The 27,398-nt window shown below is 38.8% G+C and overlaps 1 protein-coding gene across 1 annotated transcript in view; it reads right to left on the bottom strand.

Moving 5' to 3' along the window:
• SLC9A2 (solute carrier family 9 member A2) overlaps nt 1-17,954 on the bottom strand; it is a 134,661-nt gene extending 116,707 nt beyond the window's left edge. The window contains exon 1 of the mRNA XM_024571862.4: nt 17,462-17,954. Within this exon, the coding sequence (XP_024427630.1) occupies nt 17,462-17,750 (289 nt within the window). The 5' untranslated portion in view covers nt 17,751-17,954. The remainder of the gene's footprint in view (nt 1-17,461) is intronic.
• Nucleotides 17,955-27,398: the final 9,444 nt, after the last annotated feature.

Genomic DNA, 27,398 nt, shown 5'->3' with positions numbered 1-27,398 from the left:
ATGTTTTCAGGGCTGTGGCAAGTTTTACTTACTTCTGCACTCCCATTTTCTCATACAGTGCATAGCAAGTGGACAACAATAGCAATGAAGAAAAAAGCTCTTCTACTTTCCTTTCATCTGGCTATTCTCTTTTAGAAATTCTACTCCACACCTTGGAAGGACACACCGTGACTGCATCAGATGTGCGTGTTGTCACTGGGGGTCTAGTTTTTGAAAGCTAAAGATGTGCCTTACCTTTTATCATAGTCCTTACCTTCCTAGTTCCAACTTTTAATTTGTTCTTTTATTTCCTAATGGAGTGCACAGGTTTATATCTGATTATGCTAAAGGTTTATGCTTTTATCACTGTTGGTAATTTCCATCTTCATCTTAATTTCATTAAGGTCATAAGAATTATATAGTTCCTCCTTAATGTTTTTACTTTCACCAAACACAAAAGAAGAAATGTTTCATGATTGTGCTTATTTGAAGTACTTAGAACAGTCAAATTCTCAGGGACAGAAGGTAGAACTATCAGGGTTTGGGAGAGGGCAATGAGGAGTTGTTGTTTAATGGGCAGAGTTTCTGTTTGGGAGGATGAAAAAGTTCCAGAAATGGGTAGTGGTGATGGTTGTATAACACTGAAAGTACTTAATGCCACTGAATTATCCATTTAAAATGGTTAAAATGGCAAATTTTATGTTAGGTATATTTTGCCAGAATGGAAAAAAATCTTCATTTTCATTTTTCATTTTCCTACTCATTCTATAAAATAATTAATCAAAATGAAATATTGATATAACTGCATAAACAATGATAAACAAATGGGCATGGGAAGAGTTGGCTAAACTGTTCCCTGCTGATAGGCACTATCACTGGGCATATGACCCAAAATACTGACTGATCAGCTGATCCATAGCCTCTGAACTGGGCCTTTGAAAGGGAAATGTAGAAGTAATGATACAAAATGTGCAAAGCATGGGCTGTTCAAACATAAAAAGCAAAAAAATCTTAATTTTCTGTAATTTAAAGGGTAAAATAAGTGATTTTTACAAAAATACTCATAGCAAAATATCAACAAAGAGGGGAGATGGTTGAGCAAATTATAACATAACACGATGTAACAGTCTACCACAGCGTGCATCTTAATGATGGCGATACCGCTATGGATTTATTCAAAAGAATGCTCAGTGCAAAAGAGTACCAGCACAGTTACAATATTGTTTTTATTGTATTTAAAGCTGTTAAATTCAGATTTTATTCATAGATATATTTGAAAGGTAAGTGCCTCTTAGATGAAGCCTGAGAACCTACTGATATTCTAAGACTAAATATTCTTATTTATCCATAGAGTTTACCTTTCAGACACAATGACTTAACTCAGTATCAGAGGCAGCATGAGAAGGATGTGCTAGCCTTCTGATCTCTAGCCCACACTGCTTCCCATGCCTGCCTCCTTATTCAAGGTGTGAAACATGACCACCTTTCACTTACATATTATACAATGGTCTCCCCAATTTTATCAATGGTTAAGAATATGTCATGATTTTTATGTATTTCCCTTTTTGGAAACATGATCACATTCTGAGAATGGCACACATGTTGATTATTATTAACTTGACTATAAAATAAATTTTGACTGATCCTGAGTACACAAGTATCCCAAACAATAGACGCATCTTCCTTCAGCATAACCAGGTCTAAATACTGGAATCAAAATCTCATATAACATGAAAAACTCTGGACCAGAAATTGAAAACTGTCAGGTCATGGGTCAGCATGGCCTTTCAGGACTATTTTGTTTTGCTTCGCTGGTGTTTTTAAATATTGAGTTAATCTTTAGAAAGAGTCTTCACATATAAATTCTCTTGTATGGTTTTTCTTAAAAAACCAGCAGACTAGGCCCTCTGTCCCTTACCCATGCCAACTTGTGCAAGATGGCAATTGACTGGAGCTGGGCAGGGATTCTTCTAGTCAGTGTTGGTTCAACAGCTGCCTGCCAGACTTCTCCTCCCACCTCTGCCCCACCCCTTCCCCATATCTCCTGGGACTTGCATATGTATTTCTAGGCCCACACTGTGTACTACCTGCCTAGACCTCAAGTTCAAATTCCAATCATCAGATGCCACAAAGATTTCAGTGGAGACTGAAATGAGGGAAACTTCCATTCTATTTCTCTTCAGTGTTATTTTCAGACTCCTCACTTCAAATTTCCACCATAGCAATGAGATCACAACTTAGGCACTGAGTTCCAGAAATTAGGACTAGCCTCCCATCTTTTTAGCAAATGAGTGAGGGTCAGATCCTCAGTAGCCAGGCATGCCTCAGAGTCCCTGTTTAGGGTTTCTTTCAATGGGATGAGTTCTCTGACAGGTCCTGGGTTTTGAAAGAGACTGTCATGAAAGATACCGGCTAATTAGCATATATATAAAGTGTGGTTACCATAATAATTTTGCATACTGATCTTGTAAAAAGTAAATCAATATATGATTTCAAGATGAATACTTGAATAAAGCCAGTGAAGAAATAGTAAATAAATGCTGCACTTCTCTCCTATTTCTCCTCTTATATTTAGAGTTATTCATGGTTTTGAATTTTATATTAGATTTTTTACCACTAACCAGCATTCAAAAGATCAAAACCAATGATGTACTTTACCATCTTGGCTACTTTCTGCTAAAATAACCACCTTTGATTATTCTGTTACTAGGTCACATTTCTCTTTTTGAAGCTATAGGTGAGACAGGTTAGGAGAATGGGTTCTAAAGATGTTCAGTTCTTACTACCAGATTCTATGGAAGGAAAATCAGAGGTTTGTATTGTATTAATTTTTCAAAATGCTCCATGAGCACAGTGAAACCAACATGGGAAATATATAGCACAACATCAGGCAGCCCAGAAATTGTGACTGGCTTAGTTGCACCCTCCCTGTCCCCAAGACAGCAACTCTGCCACAGGAAAAAATCATGACTCTGGACAGTGTTCAAAGTATTTCTGCATATATTATGTTTGAGTATGAAATGTGTGCCTCCCCACACCAAGTAAAGATATCCATACATGCCAGGGGAATTTCTAATACAGCCAGGTGGGAAACAAGTTCCATGATGTAAAAAGGCTGACAGTAACCCAAGGACATATGGAGTACTCTTATTTCAAAAAGTCTTTGACTCATGTTTCATGTGGTATGCAGCATAAAGTCATCACAGAGTTTAGAGTTTACAGTGATGCAGCAGATTCCATACTCTCACATGATTCTATATATCTTCAAGGTTATTACTGAGTTTCACCCCCATGTGGCTCTCAGCTCCCATCTTTTTTTCTTCCTTTTTCTCTTTTTCCATTTAGTAACACCATTTGATGAAAGGGTTTACACAAGAAAAGACTAGATTTGAAGACATTGTTCTGAGGGTAAAACTGTTCCAACATCTAGGCACTATCTGGAGGAATGACAGAATCCTGAGAGTAGTTATGTTCTGGGGACTATTTCTGAATAACCTTTTGCATTGTCAGGCTGTGGGAGGGACACAGGGAGGGAGCACTTTGCTGGGGGAGTGGTGATAGGACTCTGGTGTACTATAACCTACATTCAAAAACTTTCCATGCAGCTCAACAGTTAAAAGCAATTTTTACTTTATTGTCCCAGGCTAGCTGTTAAATCCTAGGATTTGCCATACTTTCAACCTATGTGGTAGTAAATAATTTATGTCAATTTTGATTTTGTTGTTTGTCTACTGCTTTTATTAAGTTGGACAAGGTTATCCAGGGAGCCTTCTCTACCTGCCCCACCACTTTGTGTTGGAATTTTATTTTGTTTGGTTTTTATTCCTTTAAGGGACTGATTCCTAAACAAATTTACCACGTGCTTAAAATAAATAGATCAAAGCATAGTAAAGAAAACCATATAATTGCCAGTAATTGCTACCTAATTTTATTTTTGAATAAGTGGTTGCAAACACTCAACCGTAGTCATTAGTTATATGGAAGGGAACTACCTGCACACTGGTTGCCGGGGCTAAATTAAGAAACAACCCTATGTGATAAATTACTCTATTTTCCAAACTTACTAGAATCATAACATTTTTGTTAACTTTTCCTTCTGGCTTCACATTACTAGATCAGTAGTCTTTGCACATCCACGTGTCCTACCATATGCCTTTTGCTGCAAATACGAAAAGGGTTTCCATGAACAACAGGATGTGTCCATCTTAAGAATTCTTATGGTTCCATCTTCATCATTATTGTTGTGTTTCATTAATATAATAATCAAACCTACTAACATATTTAGAGGAAAAAATGGAGGGCAGTGGGCCTGCCAATAATAGGCATTTGTTAAGAGATTTAGGAACAGTAACAACTCCCCTGGTTTCAGTGGCCTCGAAACAAAAAATTGAAACATCAAAACTAAATTAAAAGAAAAAGACCCAAAAAAATCACTGAAGAGGAAGTAAAGTCATTAAGTACATAAATTAGCTGTCATATCAACCAAATCCCTTTTGCAAAACCATTAGCACTCATGAGTAGAGTTTGGAAATTGAGCACATGAATGAATTTCAGCAGTAAAAAAAATAGACTGTGAGAATCAAAATAGACTCTGATGTGAAACAACTGAAAATACAACAGTATTATTGAAAATCTAGACATCATTAGTTTTAACTATGTGTGTTGTAAGTCCCACAGAGATAGACTAAAACAAAAGACACAAGGCCCCACCCCAGAGTCTCTCCTTGAAGAGGTAAGGACAGTGAGTACCCATCTGACTAATAAATAAGTAATCACATGTCAGATGGTGATAATTGTGCTGAAGAAAGTGAGCCTGGGCAATAGAACACAAAGAGGCTGTGGCAGGAGTTTTTTTACTCAGGCAGATACATTATCTAATTCCCATAAAAATGTGAGTTCCTTGAGCTACAGGCAGCATCTTAACCTCTTTCCAGACAGGTCACAAGAGAATACACAAAGAATGATGCCATTCTCCTAAGAAGACCAAATGACACTAAGTGAATCTCTGAAGGTCAGAAATTTCACTGTTGTTTCTCCTTACAATTCCAGTGTTGTGGTAAATAAAGTGTACACTCAACCAATGTGTGGTTCTGTTTTAGAACAGAGGAAAAAGAAGGCAGGTTGACAGTTTCCATACCAATAATTACTTTTGGCAGCACTTTGCTTTAAAACTCTTTCCTATCTACATTCCAAAAAACAAAACAACAAATCCCTATTTATACAAAAAGTACCAGGGGATTTGGAAATTATCTTCTGAAAAATGCATTTTCCCTAACTGTCCTATGTCTAGGGACTCTGAAGACATTGAGCAGACCCAGCAGCTCAGTGGATGTGAGGGGTAGGGTCAAGAAGAGAGCCTGCTCCTAGAGAGAAGGTGTTGCTGACTGTGAGCCTTGTGTGCTCACCCTGTCCTTCTGCCCTCCATCTATTACACCTGGCTGCATATCCTTCAGTTTCCAGAACAGAAATCAGGGATAAAACAAAGGGCATGCACTGCCTCCCTTTTCCATTACAAACTAATTTACAAAAGCAGTCAGATGAATTTTTAACTTAATGTAACACTGGACACCAAAATATGTATGATTTAGAGAGAAACCTGTGTATAACACCAACAGCAGGAAACAGGAACATCTAGACAATCTAACCGGACAAAACAGACTTTATGGTACAATGCTACAATGCTTTAGAGAAGGAAGCAGACATCTGCTCTCAACAAAGGGCTAACCAAATTCCCAAGGCCTGTAAGATAGTACATTTACTAAGTGCATTAACTCCATCTTCACAACAACATAATGAGAAAGCTATTATTGTCATCCCATTTTACAGATGAAATAACTGAGTTTAGAGAGGTTTATTAATTCACCCAAAGTCCACAGGTAGTTAAGTGGCAGAGCTGAGATTTTAGACAACAGAACTTAAGTTACTAAAATATTCATTATTCATGAATATTCATTAAAAGTGGGTTGACCAAATAAGTTATCAAACAAACAGTATATTTGAGAGTGAAAGGGCACGCTATTAATATATGTGCTAGGGTAAAGAATGTAAACCATGGACAAATCAGGATGTATGGTTACCTTAATTACTACATGATTAAGTTGAAACTAAAAGTGTCTCTAAATATTATTTAGTTATTCATTTACTTAATAATTATTTGCTGAGCACCTACCATGTGCCACACTCTTCTAGACAGTGAGTCAAACAAAGTCCTTTCCCTCATGGAGCTTACATCCTAATGAACGTCACTTATGTGTGTTGGTGTGTTTATATGTGCATGTGTACATGTGCAATTCAATAAGTGTGTATGTATGTGCAATAATAAAACAGATATGACATCTTTCCTCCTACAAATATGTTGGAGTTGAACTTTGACTTATTAAAAAATAGGAGTTGAAACTTTAACCTATGAATCCTTAACATGATAAATATGTATTTCAAAAGCATTAGAATTCTACATTCCCTTAGTTATGGATAGTAGAAAAGGCCAAATCAAGGTTCAAAAATTCTAGACTTGAGTTCTAGCTCTGATACTCCTTATGAATTATGCTGTATTGCTGTTTCATAGCCTTTTTCTGTCCTACGTAGTTTGCAGAGTTGTTGTGAGGTCAGACGAATTTTAACTTTGGAATTGTGACTGTTTCCATGTCGTACTTCAGTTGGTCCACAATAATCCTGTGAGGGAGGCAGGATATTATGATCATTATTGTATGATTTTACAATGAAAATCTGAGATAATCAAAATGAGGTAATAAGGGTCAGCATGAGATTCAAGTGAAGCCAGGCTTTGTGCTCTGGGTTAAAAGTAAGTGATATGACATTAAGGTGCTCTTGAGACCATTGACAAAGGTCTAGAGCTTAATATTCTTCTCCATGAGAGGTAGGATGACAGGACAAGACACAGAAGAGTGATGAAGTGCACCAGCCAAGGATCTAACTTTTACCGCTCAAGAGCTGCCTTATCGTTGACAAGTTACCTAAATTCTCTAATCTGTCTCCTCATCTATTTTTTAATCCTGGGGATAATAATGATCCTGTCCTCCAGCATTACTATGAGGTTTAAATAAGATAATGAGTATAAAGCACTTGGCCCAAATAGCTGACATGTGAGAATGCTCCACAATTGTTAGCGATTACTATTTTATTAAAGAAACCATGATAGAGGGGTTATTCAGAATCACCTATCTCCACCCTCCACTGCCACATTAAATGAGATTACTCTGTGACATTACACTGCTCAGGTTTTCCAATCTGTAGATCCTCATGAACAGAATATCAGAATTGCCAGTGGAGAAGACACAGAAAAACAGCAACAAAAACGTTCTGCTGCCCTGTGACTTCATGATAATCTTTTTTTTAGAAAATAACAAAATCTCTAAACTTTATTTTAGAGTGTTTTCATATACATGGTGGGCATGGGTAATCTGATTCCCATGAATCAGATTACCCATGGGTAATTTCAGGTGAAATTTCTAAATATAATTGTAAATTTGATTTTTCTTTTCTGTCTTTCACAAGTAAGCCTTTGTATGCCAAAACTAAGTACAATAATAAGATGAAATTCACATTTACAATATGATTCTGTCACAGCCTCATGGAGAGCCTTCAGAGGAGTTCCCATGCACCTCTGGAATTACTGAAGAGAGAGAGATACGCAAGTCATATAAGGAATGAATTTTTAAAATCAGGGTTAGAAAGGATTTGTACAGTGATGAACAATGTGCAGGGTTATTACAGGAAGTATATCAATTATAATTCATACATTTAAAAGATGTAATTATAAGAGAGTAACTATAATTGTGCATGTCTCATTTAGAATAATAATATGCCCATACCTATATTATTAATATAGTAAACACATGTTACTCTTGGCTTAAGTTTCTTTTGTTATAAAAGTAAAATCTTTGTTATGAGTTATTTCCTCCCTACGGAGTATGCCATATTATCCCTATGGAAATAGTGAACAGATGGAGCAGACACAGATTCCTACTTTTAATTAAATAAGAGAACTAAGTAGGTAAAGGCTTGGCAGGGTCACAAAACAAAGTTAATGGCAGAACTGAAATTGCACCAGAGTATTCCTCTTCTACTGTGGCTTTGATTTTCAAAACTTAGGTCCAACACTTCTTCAACTGCTGAGCTATTTCCCTTCCATACAATTGCAAAAATATAAGATAAAACAAGGACAGAATACTCACACCTCCTTACCCTGCAGCTAGAAAAACTAGTAAAGTAAATATTATTTTTACTTCAAAGAGAATCCATAATGATATTCCATGAGCAGAACATACCCATGGACTTGAAACAATACATAGAAAGCATTTCTTTAAAAGTACCACATAAAATACTACTTACCCATCCAACATGTGGACCCAGATAGAGCCTCTGCTCACTACAAACATACAATATTAACATCTAGCCATGTTCAACATTTTAAAGCCTAGAAGGCCTGAAATAAGGAGAGAAATCAAATTGAGAGATGTAGGTTGAATTTCAGGCCACAGAAGCAGGAGAATTCTAGGTCCCAATGGGCTAGGACCTGGCATTTGGACACCTACATGAGGATAAGAACTCTGACTTCAGACCAGTAAGGGAAGGATGCAGGCCTAAATTTCTGAGTATCAAAGAGCTACTTTGTCCTAAATAATTAAATAGTAAAAGATGTCCATAGCCAGGGAAAAATGAAAGGAAACACATCAACTGTATGGAATTGGACAGAGGAAAATTCACCTCTAGGGAAAATTCACCAGTGAAGTACAAAACTTCAGGTCTACACAACATAATGATATAAAGTCTATATTTACAGTATTTGAATCACATAGAAAAGCCAAACTAAAATACTAATACTAAAAACTAATCACTGCAACCTGGGGTCCCAGTAAGAAGAACACTCAAAACACTTTTGTAACAACCTTTCACTACTATCTGCTGTTGAAGTTAACCCACAATAATAACTATAATTTATGTTATGAAATAAATATACAAAAAGGAAATCAGTAGATGTGATAAACATATGAATTAGCAACTCCCCAAAACTAGAAATGCAAGTAAAATCACAGTGAGATATCATCTCACACCTGTCAGAATGACTATCATCAATAAATCAACAAACAGTAAGTGCTGGCAAGGACGTAGAGAAAGGGGAACCCCTTTGCACTGTTGGTGGGAATGTAGACTGGTGAAGCCACTGTGGAAAGCAGCATGGAGATACCTCAAAAAATTAAACGTGGATTTGCTCTTGACCCAGCAATCCCACTTCTGGGAATATATCCGAAGGAACTCAAAGCACTAATTTGAAAGAACATAAAAACCTTTATGTAAACACCTTTATGTTCACTGAAGCATTATTTACCATTGCCAAGATATGGAAGTAGCCCAAGTGTCCATCAGTAGATGATTGGATAAAACAACTATGGAACATTTACCAATGGAATACTAATACTACTTGGCCATAAAAAAGAAGAAAATTTTACCCTTTGCAACAGTATGGATGGATCTGGAGAACATTATACTAAGTGAAATAAGCCAATCAGAGAAAGCAAATACCATATGATTTCACTCACATGAGCAATCTAGTGAACAAACTGAACTAACAAGCAAAATAGAGAGAGATTCATAGATAGAAAGCAGGATGACAGCTAAGGGGGCAGGGGTGGGATGGTAGGGGGTGTAGGGATTGAGCAAAGATGAAAAAGGACTCACAGACATGGACAACAATGTGGTTATTGGGTAGGGAGAGGGATATAAAGAGACTAAATGGTAATGGGAAAAAATACAATAAATTTTAAAATAGGAAAATCAGTAGATGTAATGAACATATGAATTACCAACCCCCCAAAACTAGAAATAACAGAACAATCTAAAAAAGCCAATAAAATAAATGTAGTTTAAATAGATAAAATAATAAAAAGACAAATAAAACCTATAATAAAATAATAAAGAACATGAACAAACTGCAGATGAACTTGAAAAAGAACCAAAAATACTTAAGTGAAAATACATTTAAAATGAAAACTCCAATGAGGAGTTTAACCACGGATTTAAAGTAATGTGGTAGGTTGGAAATAACATAAAGCATCATTAAGAAACTTGGAAGCACAATAAATTTCAAGCAAGAAATATAAAATAAATCCATACCGAGAAACATTGAGGAAACAGCTGAATAACAAAATGAAAAAGTCAGATTAATTCCAAAGACAAATGAGAGTAAAACATTAATATTCCTTAGCAACAAAAGAGGGCAGAATATAATGAAATAATATTTTCCAACTGACCCTTCAATAATCCAAGTGCTATACTTTTATAAAATCAATCAAGAGTGTAATCAAAGTAAACACATCTAATTTTTTCTTCATTTTCATCTGAGAATATGTTTATTGAATTTTAGACAGAGAGAAAGATCAATCACCCCAAGAGAGGATCAAACCCACAACCTAGGTATGTGCGCTGACCAGGAAATCAAGCCCACAACTTTTTGGTTTACAAGAGGATGCTACAATCAACTGAGCCACCTGGCCAGAGCAAAATACAGACTTTTTTTTTGACAAAAACCATGAGAATTTATCATTCAAAGGCCATTCGTGAAGTATCCTCTAAAGAACATGTATCAGTAAAAAGAAAACTACATGGAAGAAAAGGGAAGATGCAAGAAGTAACAATGAAGACAAGCTGGCAAGCATGTTTGCAAATCGATGTAAACATTGCTAATATATGACCTCTGGCCAAGATGGAGGCGTAGGTAGATACACTTTGCCTCCTTCCACACCCAAAAGAAGACCACAAATTTAAAAACAAAAAATAACCAGAACTGCCAGAAAATTGAACTGTGTGGAAGTACAACAACCAAGGAGTTTAAGAAGAAAAATATTCATCCAGAAGACATTCAGACCAGTAGGAGGGGCAAAGAGGACTCACTGCAAGAGGGTGGCTGGAGGACCAGGAGGTCCCATATTTGTGTGTGGATAAACTGGGAGGAACTGGGGAATGAGACAGGCCATGCAACCCACGTTTCCAGCACAGGGAAATAAAGCCTCAAAACCTCTGAGTGAAAAAATCTGTGGGGGTTGAGGCAGCAGGAGAAACTCCCAGCCTCACAAGAGAGTTCATTGGAGAGACCCACAGGGTCCTAGAATGTATACAAGCCCACCCACCCAGGAATCAGCACCAAAAAGGCCCAATTTGCTTGTGGGTAATGGTGGAAGTGACTGAAAGCCTGCAGAGAGCCAAGCAAATGGCATTGCTCCCTCTCAGACTCCTCCCCCATATACAGTGCCACAATGCAGCTATGTGGTTTGCCCCACCCTGGTGATTACCTAAGGCTACACCTTACCACATAACAGGTCTGCCAAGACAAAAAAAAAAAAAAAAATATATATATATATATATATATATATATATATATATATAGCCCAAATGAAAGAAGAGATCAAAGCTCCAGAAAAAATACAACTAAGTGACAAAGAGATGCACAGTTCAAAACACTGGTGATCAGGATGCTCACAGAAATGAGTATGGTTGCAAAATAGGGGAAAAAGTGAAGGCTACACAAAGTGAAATAAAGGAAAACGTACTGTGAACCAGCAGTGAAGGGAAGGAAACTAGGACTCAAATCAACAGTTTGGAGCAGAAAGAAGAAATAAACATTCAACCAGAATAAAATGAAGAAACAAGAATTCAAAAAATGAAGAGAGGCTTAGGAACTTCTGGGACATCTTTAAATGTTCCAACATCTGAAGCATAGGGGTGACAGAAGGAGAAGAGGAAGACCAAGAAATTAAAAACTTATTTCAAAACATACTGAAGGAGAATTTCCCTAATCTGGCAAAGGAAATAGACTTCCAGGAAGTCCAGGAAGCTCAGAGTCCCAAAGAAGTTGGACCCAAGGAAGCACATGCCAAGGCACATCATAATTACATTAGCCAAATTAAACATGAGCAGAGAATCTTAAAAGCAGCAAAAGAAAATGAGACAGTTGCCTACAAGGAGTGCCCATAAGACTATCGGCTGATTTCTCAAAAGAAACCTTGCTGGCAAGAAGGGGCTGGAAAGAAATATTCAAAGTCATAAAAGGCGAGGACCTCCAAGATTACTCTATCCAGCAAAGTTATCATTTAGAATGGAAGGGCAGATAAAGTGCTTCCCAGATAAGGTCAAGTTAAAGGAGTTCATCATCACTAAACCCTTATTATATGAAATGTTAAAGGGACTTATCTAAGAAAAAGAAGATTATCAAAAATATGAACAGTAAAATGACAACAAACTCACAACTGTCAACAACCAAACCTAAAAATATAAAAACAAAAAAAAACTAAGCAAAAAAAACTAGAACAGGAACAGAGTCACAGAAACGAAGATCACATGGAGGGTTATCAGTGGGGAGGGGGCAGAATGGGGGAAAAGGAACAGGAAATAAGAAGCATAAATGGTTGGTACAAAATAGGTCCAAAATAAGGAGAAGTTAAAAATAGTACGTGAAATGGAGAAGCCTAAGAACTTATATGTATGACCCATGGACATGCACTAAGGGGGAGGGTAATGTTGATGGGAGGTAGGTACAGGGTGGGGGGGAATAAAGAGGAGAAAAAAATAGCACAACTGTAATAGCATAATCAATACAATATATTTTTAAAACATTGCTAATATAAATTAAAAACTAATTCAGAGGAAGTTAAATACAAACCAGGTACAAATTACAAGACAAAAAATTAGAATTCGATCATTGGTGAAAATCTATCCATATACAAACCATCAAATTCACTTGGTTTTACAGGTGAGTCTTACAACCCTACAGGGAACAAACAAGTTTATACAAAAGATTCTTTGTATATACCTTAGGACTTAAGGATATGTGAAAAAATTCTGAAAAAAAAGCATCCCATTAATGATAAAAAATATAACTGTTAATGTCAATACAAAAAGTCACATTTTGGGTGTGAAATATTATTTTATAATAATAATACTCTATTATTTTTAAAGGTACAAAAATATGTCTGTGGTAGAGTACAGTGATGAAATTCTACAAAGTGCTTGAATTGATCTTTAGAGAGAATATGAGAAAGCTGCTGGAGTCATCCTTCAGACAGAACAGAAGAAACGTATACTTAACCCAATGGTAAAAGATTAAGACTTTGTGAAAGAAAGCAATCAGAACTCTTAGCTTTATTAGGAAGAAACACATGCCATTGGGAACACTAGGCTTTAGAATTATACTCAAAGTGAGCTGCGGTTGAAATAATAGGTGAAGACCACGAGCTTCACCTGACCAACCAGGTGGTGAATATGCTTCAGGAAAACCAAATATGACAAAGAGAAACAGATAAAGAGCAAGAATTGTTGAACTGCCCCACCCCACACCACCACCAGGGATCAATATCTGGGTAATTCAGGCAGGTATTATCCAATGAAACTCTGGTTTCATATTTCAAATTCAGGACAGCATAGATCCAAGAGGATAAACTTTCATGGACCAAATCGCTTTCTCATTACCTTAAAATAATAATACACGTTATTTAATTTCAAGACAACAGGATGGAAGAAAGTGGAAAATACTGCATTCTAACCCCAAATTTAAGGGCAAAGGAAATAAAAGGGGCATGATAAGTGCAGACACCTGGAAGAGTCAAATAGACCAGCTCCACAAGACTACAAGACAGATGAAGGGGCGTCTGGGGAACCACTGAGGACAAAGAAGGGGCTTCTGATACTTTAAACAGCAGGGAACCCAGTGCTTTGTCCCTGAACCTTGAATTGAGGTAGAATGCATGCCTAAGTTCACCCAGCTTAGGACAAATCCCACTGAGCCATTTTACAGGCAAGAAAAATAGAGAAGACAATCTTAGAGCACTCCAGGAATTTTTTCTCTTCTTAATTTTGTGGCTTCCTTTTTTTTTTTTTTTAGGCTGTAGAACTCCATCCCTGTGTACAGGACTTACCAAGCAAAGTGTGCACTTATATTGTTTAAAGAAACAGTTACTCAAAACATAAATTTTCAAAATGAAAAAACATGTGTGAGGACCGAAGTGAAAAATACATTGGGAGATATTTCTGGGCAAACTTCTAAAAACTTTTCAAAGCTGTATTAAAATTTCAATGTTCTTTTATTTATTTAATCTACTTCATATACACATACTCGTCATTATCACCGTCATTTTAGGAAACTTTATTACTACAGAACTTTTTTTTTTACCAAATAATTTGAAAGCTGATTTTCCCTAATAATCAGGTAAAACAATGAAAAGTTAAGTTGACTCATTCAACAATCTGCCAAAAATGCATTCTCTCACTTCTGGTTACAATTTTTCTAAGATTGCATTGTGTTACAATCTAGAAAACTATTGGAAATTCATCATCAGGGATGATTTAAAATTACTGTTGACATATAGTATATTAGTTTCAGCTGTATAACATAGTGATTTGAACCTCCTACAAATGTTATTAGAAGCCTCCATTTAGGGCAATCTGTTTAATCTTGTTTAGATTAATCACTTACAATGTTTGTCCCCATAATCTCTGAGGCAGTAAGTTCAGATACACTAGGTACACGGCATGAAAGTGCCCCAAATAGAAACTATGGCATTTTGCATGAGTTAATATCCCTGTTGCCTCATAGCATCCTGTCCCTCTGCACAGCTCAACTTATCATCCTCCCCAAATTAAGTCATACAAGTCACCCCAAATAATAGTTTTTCATTGCAAAAGTTAAAATAAAATTTGAATGACTAGAAGACTACTTAATGGGTTGTGAAAGTGCCCCACAGTTCCAGGACAGTCCTCCCCAAAGCCAGACAGAAAATTTAGGGCCTGGGGGACGCAGTGGGGGAGATCTCTGAGCATTTGCAGGTTCCTCTAGAAACAGAGCTGCAGCAGAAGACAGAGCTGGACTATACACAGTAGGAAGAATCTACAAAAGACCACAAGCACCAGCTTTGCGGACTCTAAAACTACACTCTCTGCTCTGAAAACCATCCACTTCACCCCATCTATGGCAGTCTCCACTGAGGCCCTTCTCTGCTTAGACCCTTCTGACCAAGAGATATAAGCATCTGTCTTTGTTTCCAAATCTGTGCCACCTCAGATGCAGAAAGGAAAGAGGAAATAGTAGCCAGAGATGTTCAGCATCTGGGGGAGGCTGACAGATCTGGAGAATGGCAAGTGCCAAGGAGCAGAAATAGAATCTACATAGGACAACTGCCAACAGGTAGATCAATATACCTATGCCCTCATACAAGCATGAATGCATTTTAATAAAATACCACACAATTAATGTGTAAGGTCATATAAGATGAAGAAATTGTGATAGGAAAAAAGTAAAAAAAAAAAAAAAGAAAGAAAGAAAGAAAGAAAGAAAAGAAAAGGCAACCCATAGAATAAGAACACCTGGAGGAAGCTAAGCCTAAAACAGAAGCAGAAAATGGCAACAGGCAGCCCAGCATAGTGGACAATGACCTGCAGTGCCAGCAATCCTCAGGGTCACTGCTGCCACTCTCCCTACCCTTCTACTATTGATGACGCTGTCTGGTGTTTACCACATGCCCAGCATTATTCTAAGAATGTTATACATGTCTACTCTCGTTTAATTTTCACAACAAATTGAGACTCCAGGATAGACAGAAAGATGAGACATCAGGCAGTCCTAGGTGGATCCTGGCTTACCCACCAGCAAGGTAGCCTTCCCATTTCTCAGTTTCCTCGAATATGAAACCAGGTAATCATACCTACCCAGGATGGTTGTGAAAATTAGACATAATGAACTTAAGTGCCTACTTGCAGCTGTTATTAGTGTAATTAATCAGATTAAAATGTTCAGCAGTGAAGAACAGAAGAAAGAGTTGTAATTGAATAGAAACAGCAACAGAGAAGCAGTAATGGAAACAAGGCAGGAAGCACTCCTCCAGTGATGGAGAGAATAGAACCTGCATCTGGTCCCCAACTTTGTGTGTCTGTGGGAAACACATATAAATGCCCTGAGTTTCAGTTTCCACCTCTACCATGTGGGAGTATTAATATCTGTCCTTCCTACATGACTGAGTTGTTATGAGGACCATACCAGGAGATGGCACCTGAGTTTGTTATAATAGGCAAGGAGTTTATGTAAATGTGCATATCTGGCCTGACAGATGGGGAAATTCACTTCCTCTTATTCTCTTTCTCAGGTGGAATTAAAACACTGGCAATTATAGATGGCGAAAATCATTAAATAGCATGTACCTCCTTTGGTCACCACTAACAGAATATAATTAATTTAATCTCACATGGAAGGTTCCCTTCAGGCTTATTCTCACAATTTCTACCCTCCCATAAGCCATCCCTTCTACCTGCTTTCCACTTCCCTCCTAATTATGTCTTTGTTTATGCATCTCTGGAATGGGGTTTCCTTTCCTCTCCAACTGACTATATACTGGCCATCCTTGAAAACCCAGATTAAGCACTTCCTTTGCATGAGGAAGAGATTCTTGCCTCCTTACCCTGCCACATTTTCTTTTCTGAATTTCTCACCCTACTTAGCACTTTCCTGCATTATGATCACTGACATGAGTACCATCTCTCCCACCAATCAATAAGCTCCTTGAGGGTGAAAGTCAATGTTTCTTTTCATCCTTTATGGAAACCTGCCTCACCTTACAACATGGGACCTTTCAAAAGACAGAGGTATAAAACATAAGTAATAGTGCATAAATTTTTTGATCTAATAACTTGAATCATTACAACAGCAATTGACATGTTTTAAGATTAAAAAGAAAACTGTTTAAAATGTAAAGTAAAAACAATGTAAAGTACCACAATCATAACAAAAGTTTGCAGGGTATGGGGGAGCATGAAAGTAAGAAAATACATTCTGAGTCTTTTGTCTTCCAAATGAGAGTTGAAGGTAGTTTGAAAAGTGGGTTAATTATTTTTAAGTACACATCTCACCTCACTGGCCTCTGTCACCTAAGAAAAGGCTTCCTGGAAAGTCCAAGCCCCAGCTCACAGGAGGCAAGAGGTAGAGCATTCCTGCCCCAGCTGCAGGCACTCAGGTGTCCCCAGTACCCTTCCATGCACATTGTCAATCAGATGCATGCCAGGGGCTCGGTCATAGGCCCTGTCCCTTCCAGCATCCAGGGCTTAACCCATTTGTACTCCTCCGCGCCTGTCTCCCAGTAAGTGAAGGCAATAAACTTCAGCTCCCTGGCCTCCTTCGTCAGTAAACAGATCTCAGCTTTAGCAGCGGGTTGTCACACTTGGCTAACCAGGCAGAAGTAACCAGCAAATTGCTAAGTGTGCATGGCTAATATTTGGGGCTATTTCAAGGCTAATGGCCACTTAAGAACCCAAACCAGGAAACTACTACTCCTTGGGTCCTTCCTTACCAGAAGAAACTAATCTGTCTGTCGCCCCTGCCTTCGGCCATTGGGAGGGAGGGGTCCAAGACCCAGGCATCAACTCTCCAACCCAAGCTTCCCCTCCCGATCGCCTCTCCCCTACCCCGTGGGTCCAGCTCACTCACCGATCTTGGCCAGGGAGGCCAGCAGGATCCACAGGGTGATCTCGAAGGGGATCTGCACATGGGGGTAATCCAGAGTGAACACGGGCAATCGACTCTCCTCGAACGGCGTCGTTCCGGGAGCCACCACACTTGCGGGGCTGGGTGGACTGGAGCTGGTGCCCATTACCCTGGGCACGTCCAGCAGGGTCTCGGCCAGGGTGTCTGCTGGCCCTGCAACCTGTAGGAGCAACAGCAGCAGTAGCGGCAGTCGCAGCACACGCAGGCTCCTCCGGGTGCCCGCCAGCTCCATGGGCTGGACTCACAGCGCGCCAAAGAGCCCCACGACCGGGCCCCCCAGCACTCAGTGCATCGTGCGGGACAGCGCGACAGGACCCGGTCTCTGCAGCCCACCAGGTCTGTCCTTGCCGCAAGCGGGCACAGTGCTTGGCTCCGCGCACAACCCCAGCGGCCCTCAGCTGTCCTTGGCCACTGGCTGCTGGCCCGTGCACCGTCCCAGCTCACCAACCGCAGCTGCAGGCCCTGCCCCAGGCGGCCCACGGGAGGGAGCGGGCGGGGGGGGGGGGGGGGGGGCGGGGCCGCGCGGTGCCTGTGCCTGAGTCAAGGGGACAGAGCACCGGGCCAGAGCACCGCTCACCTGCTGGAGCCTATGGGCGATGAGACCCCAGTGGCAGGGTGGGTGGTGGCTGCGCTCCCCTCTCGCGGACACTGCGGGCTGAGATCCACCACCCCAGTAGCCAGCGAGCTCCGGGTGGAATTGCCGCGCCGGGCACAAGGCGGCAGGAGCTGTCCCCGCCCCAGAGGCTGTTTCGGGCGTCCATCCAGTGAAGTGGCCAGCGCGACCCACGCATGGCGCTTTTGACAACGAAGCCTTCTCCAAAAGGACACCCTGGTCCGTTGACACTTGAGGAGAGGGAGTGAGCACAGGTTCAGGGTCAAGAGAGGACGCAGGGCCACGCAGGTGGGGGCGCTACCAACCTAGCCCTGGCTCGGAGGCCCCAAACCCATTCCGGAGCTCCAGGGACGGCACAGAAAGTTTGAAAAAGCCTCATTTTGTTCCCACCCCGAGAGTTATCAGATCTTGTTCAGGGCTTTCTGACTGCGCCCTGAAATGTCCTGTGCAGAACTCGGTGTTCCGACTCCCTTACTGAATCCGCTTCTTTTCCACCTTGTACTGACGGGTTTCACTCACTGTTCCACTGTCACGTCCACTTTTCTTCTCCCTGCCCCCATCACATAAAAGAAAGACATCTCCCTCTGTTTTCAGGTTTAGAGGTGCACATGTCTGGGAGCAAGAGAAATATAATCATTCGTGGGAAACCAGTGATTTGCGTAGGTTAGCTCAGATTGACTTGCTCCACTAATTACAGGACCGGCTGTGGTGAGGAAAGGAAAGGAAAGGAAAGGAAAGGAAACGGGATTCTTCTTCTGGATCTAAAAGAGCCTTATCTTCTAGTGACAATGTCCTTCCAGCGCAGCCTTCTTCAAGGGCGTCTTAGACTTATTGGGTGCAATCTTATTGTCCCAGCGTCTCTATCACCAGAAACTGAAAGGAATATAAAAGTAGAACAGTTGTTACTCAAGTCACAAACACGTTTTCTTTTATATTCAGGAAATGAAATCTTGCTCTTTTATAATTTTTTTTAATTTTAATTTTTTATTGTCTATGTGTCCTTTATAGTAGTTCCTGTAATCCCCTCTCCTCACTGTCCCCTCCCCGCTCCCCTCTGTCCATTGTTAGATTGTTCTTAACTTCAATGTCTCTGGTTATATTGAGGACAAATGCCATATGATCTCACCTTTAACTGGAACATAATAAATAGAAAAAAAATGAAACAAAATATAATTTTTTATGTGTCAAAATATGGTTCCTACCATTAAATCCCTGGCAGTTAAATATTTAGAGTTTTGTTGTTGTTGTTTCCAAACTTCTATCAGGGAACCAGTGAGTCATCATCAGAGGGTACTGGGAAAGTAAGTCCTCCGTCTGAATAGAAGTTTCTAAGGAACGGTCATCTGTGGACTATGAAAGCAACCAATGAAGGGACAAGTCCAGGATAACATGGGAGAAGGATTCTAGGAGATGGCACACAACACTTCAGTTAGCATTTTATAAAGCCTAAGTGTTTCAAAATACAACAGAATGGAATTATGTTCTTAAAAAGAATAGATGAGCCATCCAAAAATCTGCCTCTCCTCTGTTCAGTAGAAATTTTCATGAAAGGTATGTGGTTAACATCTCCTTGTAAGAAATAAAATAATTATTTTTAAAATAATATTGCATATCCATGTAAGGAAATTGTCCTTTTGTTAATAACCACAACCCCCCCAAAATACACACATGCTTGCACCCATTTTATTAGTAAAGAATTATAGATGTAGAAGTATTTAAAAACAAATGAGCAAGTATACAGACTTACCTACATTTACAAATCAAGTAATGGTCCAGAAGGAATTCAAGTCCAGGTCTATATAGAGTAACATTGCTTCCATTCCATCCTCCACCCCATAAGTAGTTGGAAAAAACTGTAGGTTATTTTTTGGGTTCTTTCCAATAGAATAGTGGAGAATGTTCAGGGATTGTCCACAAAAGCCATGGTAGAATAAAATTTTACTTAGACTAAGTGAATTAGGCCAATTCTACAAGTTTAATGAAATAATAGTAGGGCAAGGGCAAACTCAGACAATAATACCTAAGAGTTTGAGTCATAGGACACTTTTAAAAGTGATTGTGTGCCATAAACCAGATGAATGACAAATCTACATTTTAGGGACATTTCTGCCCATAGTAGCTGTAGAGATTATAGATTCCAGCATTGCTTTAACTTTATAAATCTATACTAGTGTAAAGGTTAGCAACATTTTTTAATATTTGAAAATGTTATTTATTCTCTTATTTATTTATTATTCTTATAAATAATAAGAATTTTATTTATTCTCATAAGTGGAAGATAAAGGACTTAGTTTAAAAAAACAACAGCAACACTCTTTTCATCTTTTCCAGAAAGTAGATAAGGAAGAGTTAAATATCCCTCCATGTTGACACAGATTTGGCTGAGCCATTTCTTCAAATGTCCCTGTGATTAGGAGCTCAGCCCCCTGAAAGTGATAAAACACCACCCACTGCTGTACCCATGGAATGACAGAAGGTGAGATCATGTCTCTAACAAGTTGAAATTCTTCAGCAGCTTCTCAGTACCATTTGGAAAGACTGAACTCCTATAGTGGTTCACCTGATTGTCTCTCCCTATCACTACCTCACTCCCCTCTCCTACCTCCCTCAAAACTCTACCAATGGTATATGTGCCTGCTCCCTCTCACCTCAGGGCTTTTGCACATTCTGTTCCTTGTACTGGGAAACCTTTTTCCTCTCTGCCTTTCACTTTGTTTACTCCTTCTAGGATCTGAACTCAGAGGTAACTGACTCAAGGAAGTCTCCCCTGGCACCTGACTTTCTGGACTAATCAGCATCCCCATCTATACCCTTTGATATTTTCCAATATTTTTCCTTCTTAGCACTTAATCTAAAGGATTAAGTGCTTTCTCCTGCTAGACTGAAGGCTCCATAAAGGTAAGGACACCTATTTATTTGTGTTACTCTTTCATCCTTAGCTCCTAGCACAATGCCTCAAGCGCAGTTAAGTACCCTTAAGAATGTGCTGGGTGAATATGTGTGTGATTTGACCAACAGCTCTCCCGCCTTGGGGATACTGGCTGCAGGCCTTTCCCATTGTTGCTCCAATCACAGGATGAATATGAACGGTTCCACAGAAAATGTTTCCTTCAAATGATCCTGTTTCATAGTTTTGGACCTCCTTTTTTCCATTCTACGCAAATGATGTGAAAATCCAATCACATGACAGGATTTCTAAATATTTTCATACATGGTAATTACCTGATTTGAGATTGACTTTCACACAGTATCATAAAAGTGTTTCCTAGAACACATGAAGCTTCTCAAAGAAACTGGAAAATCTTTTTTTCTTCCCTTTAATCTAAAGTAGTCCACTAGACTATGAATGTATTTAATGGAATCCTGTAATAGGAATATCTCTCCTGAATCCTATTCATTAGGCAGTACCGTATCTCTGGCACCACAAAAATCACAAAGGACTTAAAATTTTAGCTTATGAGAAAGTGTACCTTAAAAAAAATAAAAACTGTAATCTCTACAGAGGAAATTAGTATTGTCATCTAGGGCAAAGCTCATCTTAAATCACACCCTAAATCCTGCCCTGAAAAGCTCTGAAGGACCCCGATTTAACTGGGTCTCTTGCCTCACAGAGCTTGGAGCCTAATGAAGTTGTTGAATGTTGACCACCCTGCCCCCTGTCAGGATCTTCCATGTGTAGGAGCAGGCAGAGATCTCCAGAGGTTTAGTGTATTATCCCCAATTCTTTAAATGTAGAGTGAAGGCTGACAGAGGCAAGTTACTTGTTCATAAGTGTCATTGGTACCCTTGCACCACAGCAGGGCGCCAGCACTCTCTCCACGGTAAGTAGCTCCCTTAGGATCTAGTCCACGCTGTATTTCAGAGGAGCAGAGAGTTAGATAATAGTTAGAACTGTTATTTCACATTGTTTTTACACATTTTTATAATATTCATATTTAACTCTGTCATTCCTTGAAACCTGCATTGTACAAACGCTAACCCTTAGTTTAGTAAGGATACTTCAATTAAAAATCTTTGTCTATAAAAAATTAGCACTAGTATAATTGTTCATGTATTGATTTTGTTATTATAGTTGAAAGTTCTTAAAGTCTCAACAAGCTTCACTTTTTTTTAATAAAAAAGAGAAGCCCTATCAATGGTAGGAATGTTTTATTGACAAGCATGGCATTACATTCTTGTCTTTTAGCTAGAAATATTTATTTCAGTAGAGAAATGTTTTGCTATCAGAAAAGCTACTTTCTGCCAATTCAAGGCTATAAATAAGAACAGTACTTTTAATATTTAAATCTCCAAGTATATTTAAATAAGTTTCTGTCTTCAGATAGTTAACCACTAAGCTTTTCAGAGCCTCAGTTTTCCTCCTTAAAATAAGAGACTCAGAATAAGAAATTTTGTTTCTTTGTAAAAGGCTTTAAAAATCTAGGATTTGAGTGCAACACATCTGTATAAAAGAAACAGACATTCATATCCTGATTCCTCTCAGGCACTGCAATGTCATCTGTGGGAGGAGATACTTTCTGTCCTCCAAACTCTCTCCAGTTACATCTGAACTCTGATGTACAATGCAGTCACAAAGCAAAAAGACAACCAACTTGTAGAAACCTCTGAATAATATTCATTATTACAGATAAGGAACACTCATTCATCAATTTAACACATTTATAGAGCCTCTACAAATGTAGAGGTTGGTAGGCACCCTTTCTTTGTGCCTTTGAGAACCCAATAAATAAGAATACTTCTTCAAGTAATTGTAAGGGGTGAGAGGGGGTGGATACTGTCTCCTTTACCCTTGTGAGTTTTAGTTGATACCTCTGTAACAAAAAGTAAGCAATAGAAAAACCAACAGAAGTTTATTAACATGTATACCTCATGTATATATGGGGACTATCCAGGAGTGGCTTAGAATTCAGAATAAAATACCATCTTTGTAGGAAACAGAGATGGGTCATGTAGCCTCTTAGGAAGAAGTAAATGATTTTTAGGAAAGACAAATGATCCCTGGAAGAATAGATGGGAGATATGATAGTTTGTGACACAGGTTGTCTGGTATCAATTTCTAGCCTTCTCACCAATGTCGGGTCAATCTTCTTTCCTTGTTGATGAAACTCTTAGGAAGAAGATATATGACTGTTGAGCTCCTTTCGGAGGCTTTGTCTTTAGGTAAATAAAGGGAGTTCAGATAAAGCCTCTCCCTGAGTTTTATATTTTTCAAATACCTACAGCTCAAAATTATCAGTATACCAAAGTGTTACACAGGGGAATGGCACATTGTGCCACCCTTTAGGATCATGGCAAAAATGTTTCTAAAAACAGGACTTGAAAAATGAGGAGACCATTTGCAAATGTATGTTTCATTTTGTATTCTAGAATTTAATCAACTGCTGGAAATACTGGAAATAGAAATCTGACCAAACCAAACCTGTAAATAAAGAAAGCAAAGTTTCAAACACCGATTTTCACCCAAGCATCTCCATCTATTTCTGTAGCACAACTCACTGAGATGCAATATGGCTCCAGCAGCAAAGGCACCTCAGAAATGTTGGACTCATAACTCAGTATAGCCTCAGGCTTGGTTGACTACCCTGAACACCAGAATGCTGCCCAAAGTTAAACATCATGTTCTGTGGAAAGAGGTTAATGAATGTATAGAGTGTGATAACTGCCTGATATTATCTGTTATTTAGGGATGCATTAGTCTTTCTGATGGTCTATGTGACTACCCACTATATAGTTTTACAATTAACCCCCTATAAAAAAGAGACCCTATCCTGGGAGGGATGTGGACACTTCCCAGCTGGCCACTACTGGGAGCAGCTGTCTTGCCCATATATATAAGTTTCTCCTATTAAAGTTCATGGATTTGAATAAGGCTATGAGTCAGTTCTTTGGAATCAATCCTGAATTTAGACTTTTGGGGCTTGCCCCCAACAACTTCTTATAGCCCGTTTATCTTGAGTAATTTCTTAAAGCTTTTCAAGTTTCCAATTATCTGTCCAAAAGTCACTCTAAAAAGCATGCTAGTGCAGATCTTATTTAAGGAGTTCACTGAGAAAATCTCATCAGCTGCTTCCAGCCTGTCCACAGGGGACTGTTTCAGTGGTTTTCTTGAACTTTCCCAGGGAGAGGAGCAGAATCTAATGTAGATACCTCTGAACCTCCATGTTCCCTACCATTCCTGAACTTCTAAGTTCTGATTATCAGCCTTAAGACTTGCAAACACTTAAAAAAAAAACGCTAGTATAAAACTCAGTATTGTGCTGTGTTGTCATTTATCCATTCATTAATTTATCTTTACAACCAAATATTAAGCATTTATTTAAATTTTTGAGAATCTACTCTGTGCTAAGCATTCATTCCTGCAGGAGGTACATGGATGGGCCATGCAAATTTTGCCTTTTAAAACTACATAGCATGATTGAGTAGATAGAATAATAGCAATAGCTAACACTTGCTGAATGCACGAGACAGGCTCCTTTACAAACAGTGTATCTATCATCTCATTTAATACTCATAATCCTTTAAAATTATTGATATTTTTAGTACAGTCTATTTCAAAAATGAAGAAACTAAAGACAGATAAGTTATATAACTTGCCCAGATGACACAACTAGTCAATGTTTGAATATAGGCAACTCGTTCCCAGAGGCTATACTGTAAACACTATGCTACAGAAAAAGAATAATGATAATGACAGTGATGGTGATAATAGTGATGATGATTGTGATGGTGATGGTGGTGGTGATGGTGATGATGCTGGATGATGATGATAATTATGATGATGAAGGTGAATTGTGACAATGGTGATGATGATAAAGACGGTGGTGGTGATATCAACATGAATTTAGAACTTTCAGTATGTATTTTTTACTCACTAGTAACCCATAATCCCATATGATGAGTAGTATATCCCCAGGTTTAGGTATAACAAATCCGAGACTCAGAAAAGTTAATAAACTTGATCAAAAGCTATTCAGTCTCAAAGTGACAGAACTGAAACTAGTAGAGAAGTCTCTTTCCACTCTCCTAGGTTATTAGAGTACCTCTAATGTGATAGAAGCCACAAGAGAAATAAATGTCAAACATTGTGGAAATTCAGAAGTAGGAATCGGGCCTAAGCAGGCAGGGGTCTGGAGTCTCCTACAAGTAGATTGGCATTTACATTGCCAGTGGGAAATCTTTAAAAGGTTGAGCAGAAACAAATCAGGTGATCTAAGTTTTATATTAACAGAATCCCTCCAGTTTTGACTCTAGGGGAGCAAGGACAAAAGCAGAGATGTAAATTAGGAGGCTTCCATAACAATCCAAACAAAATGTAGTGCTAATGCGACGTGGTGCCTGGAAGGCTGGTAAGAAGTAGTTGGGTGCTGATGATATTTAAATTCTGGATATATTTTCAAGTTAAAGGTATCATTATTATGAAAGAACAGATTTTGAGGGTGAGAGAAAAAATAATATAGGTTAATTGTAAGCTTTTTCTCTGAGCCACTGGAAGAATGAAGTTGCTTTAAGAAAGCTCTGTTTCTTTAACACAGGCAAGGAAGGTTCAAGAGGAAGTAGTTTAGAGAGGTGCTTATTAGGAACTTTGGAGATGACAGGCTTACGGTGTCTATTAGACCTCCAAGTAGAAGTGTGAAAGACAATTAAATATTCAGACTTAGGGTTTAGGAGAGAGGCTCAGAATGGACATATAAATCCCCCAATCATCAGACAGTAGTAGATTGATTTATATAATTAAGGCAGTACCCATTGTGATCATAGAAAAACACTGCTCCTAAGTGACAGAGTTGAAACTTGAGCCTCTAAACTTACTATCTTAAATTTTAAAAATGTCTCATTCCTTTATAGTCCAATCCACAGCAGGGAATGGGGATAGGCTTGTTGGAGGGGTTCACACAATTATTCAGGGACCTAGGCTAATAGAGGCTTCTGGTTGTTATCATCACCCCACTGATAAGGAGGAAAAATAAATGATGCCAATGGGAAATTTTTGAGGAGTACGGATCCCTTCTGTTCACATTCCATTGTCAAGAAATAGACTAGTAATCATAATCATTTCTGAGAAGAACTTGGAAATATAGTCTGTGGCTGCGAAGTTTATCCCAAGGAACAACTCTACACTGAAGAAGGGAAGCACTACTCTTTGGCAGTTAGTTAGCTGGACACCACTTTCATGAGGAGCACCAAGACCACCTATGGAGTGAGTGTAGAAGGAGAAAAGAAGAGGTTCAATGACTGAATCATATGGCATGCTAGCATTTCAAGTTAGGAAGCTGATAAAGAATGAGTAAAAAGGATTGAGAATAAACAATGAGAAAATAAGAGTAAATTCAGATGAGTGCCTTGTCCCGGAAGTCAAGTAAACACAGTACTTCATGGACTGGAGGGTGAATAACAATATCAAATGCCAACAATGGGTCAAGTAAGTTGAGGGCTAAGGACAGACAATTTGATTTAGAAACATGGAAGTTTGAGGACCATGAGAAGAACAATTTTTTAAAGATTTTATTTATCTTTATTTTTATACAGAGGGGAAGGGAGGGAGAAAGAGAGGGAGAGAAACATCAGTGTGTGGTTGCTTCTCATGCACCCCATACTGGGAATTTGGCCCACATGCCAGGCATGTGCCCTGACTGGGTATTGAAACGGTGACCCTTTGGTTTTTCAGGCCGGCACTCAATCCGCTGAGCCACCCCAGCCAGAGTGAGAAGAACAATTTTATGTAGAGCTGTAGATTTAAAATCCGAACTGGTTCAAGAGAGAAGTAGTTGAGAAAAGCTGGAGATAGTGAGTATCAACATCTATTTCAAGGGATTTTATTATTTGGAGAAATAAATAAATAGAGCAGTATAATCAGAGTGAAGCATGGGATCACATAAAGTAAAATTTGCACAGATTGGAGAAATAACAACATATTTACATAGTGCTGGGAACAATCCAATAAAAAGGGAAAAATGAATGACAGAAGAAAAGAATGGTTATTGCTGAAGAATTGTTCTGGTTATATGAGAGAGATGGCGTCTAGTGTACTGGTGGAAGCATAGGGCTTGTGTAGAAGGACAGTTTATCCACAATAACAGCAGTGGAAGGACACAGAAACAGGTTGGTGAGCATGCGTTTTAGGACAGTTTAGTATGTCCTTGTCTTATTGCTTCAAATTTTCAGTGAGAGTGAGGATAGGGAAAGGAAAATTAGAGACTTCAGGAAAAAAATCAAAACACGAAATATTTGCTAAGTGAAATAAACCAGATGGTTAGGGACAACTACCAT

The sequence above is a fragment of the Desmodus rotundus genome, chromosome 5, assembly GCF_022682495.2.
Source record: "Desmodus rotundus isolate HL8 chromosome 5, HLdesRot8A.1, whole genome shotgun sequence".
Classification (NCBI taxonomy): domain Eukaryota; kingdom Metazoa; phylum Chordata; class Mammalia; order Chiroptera; family Phyllostomidae; genus Desmodus; species Desmodus rotundus.
Note: the sequence above shows the minus strand (reverse complement) of the source record. Positions and strands in the feature narration are given on the sequence as shown.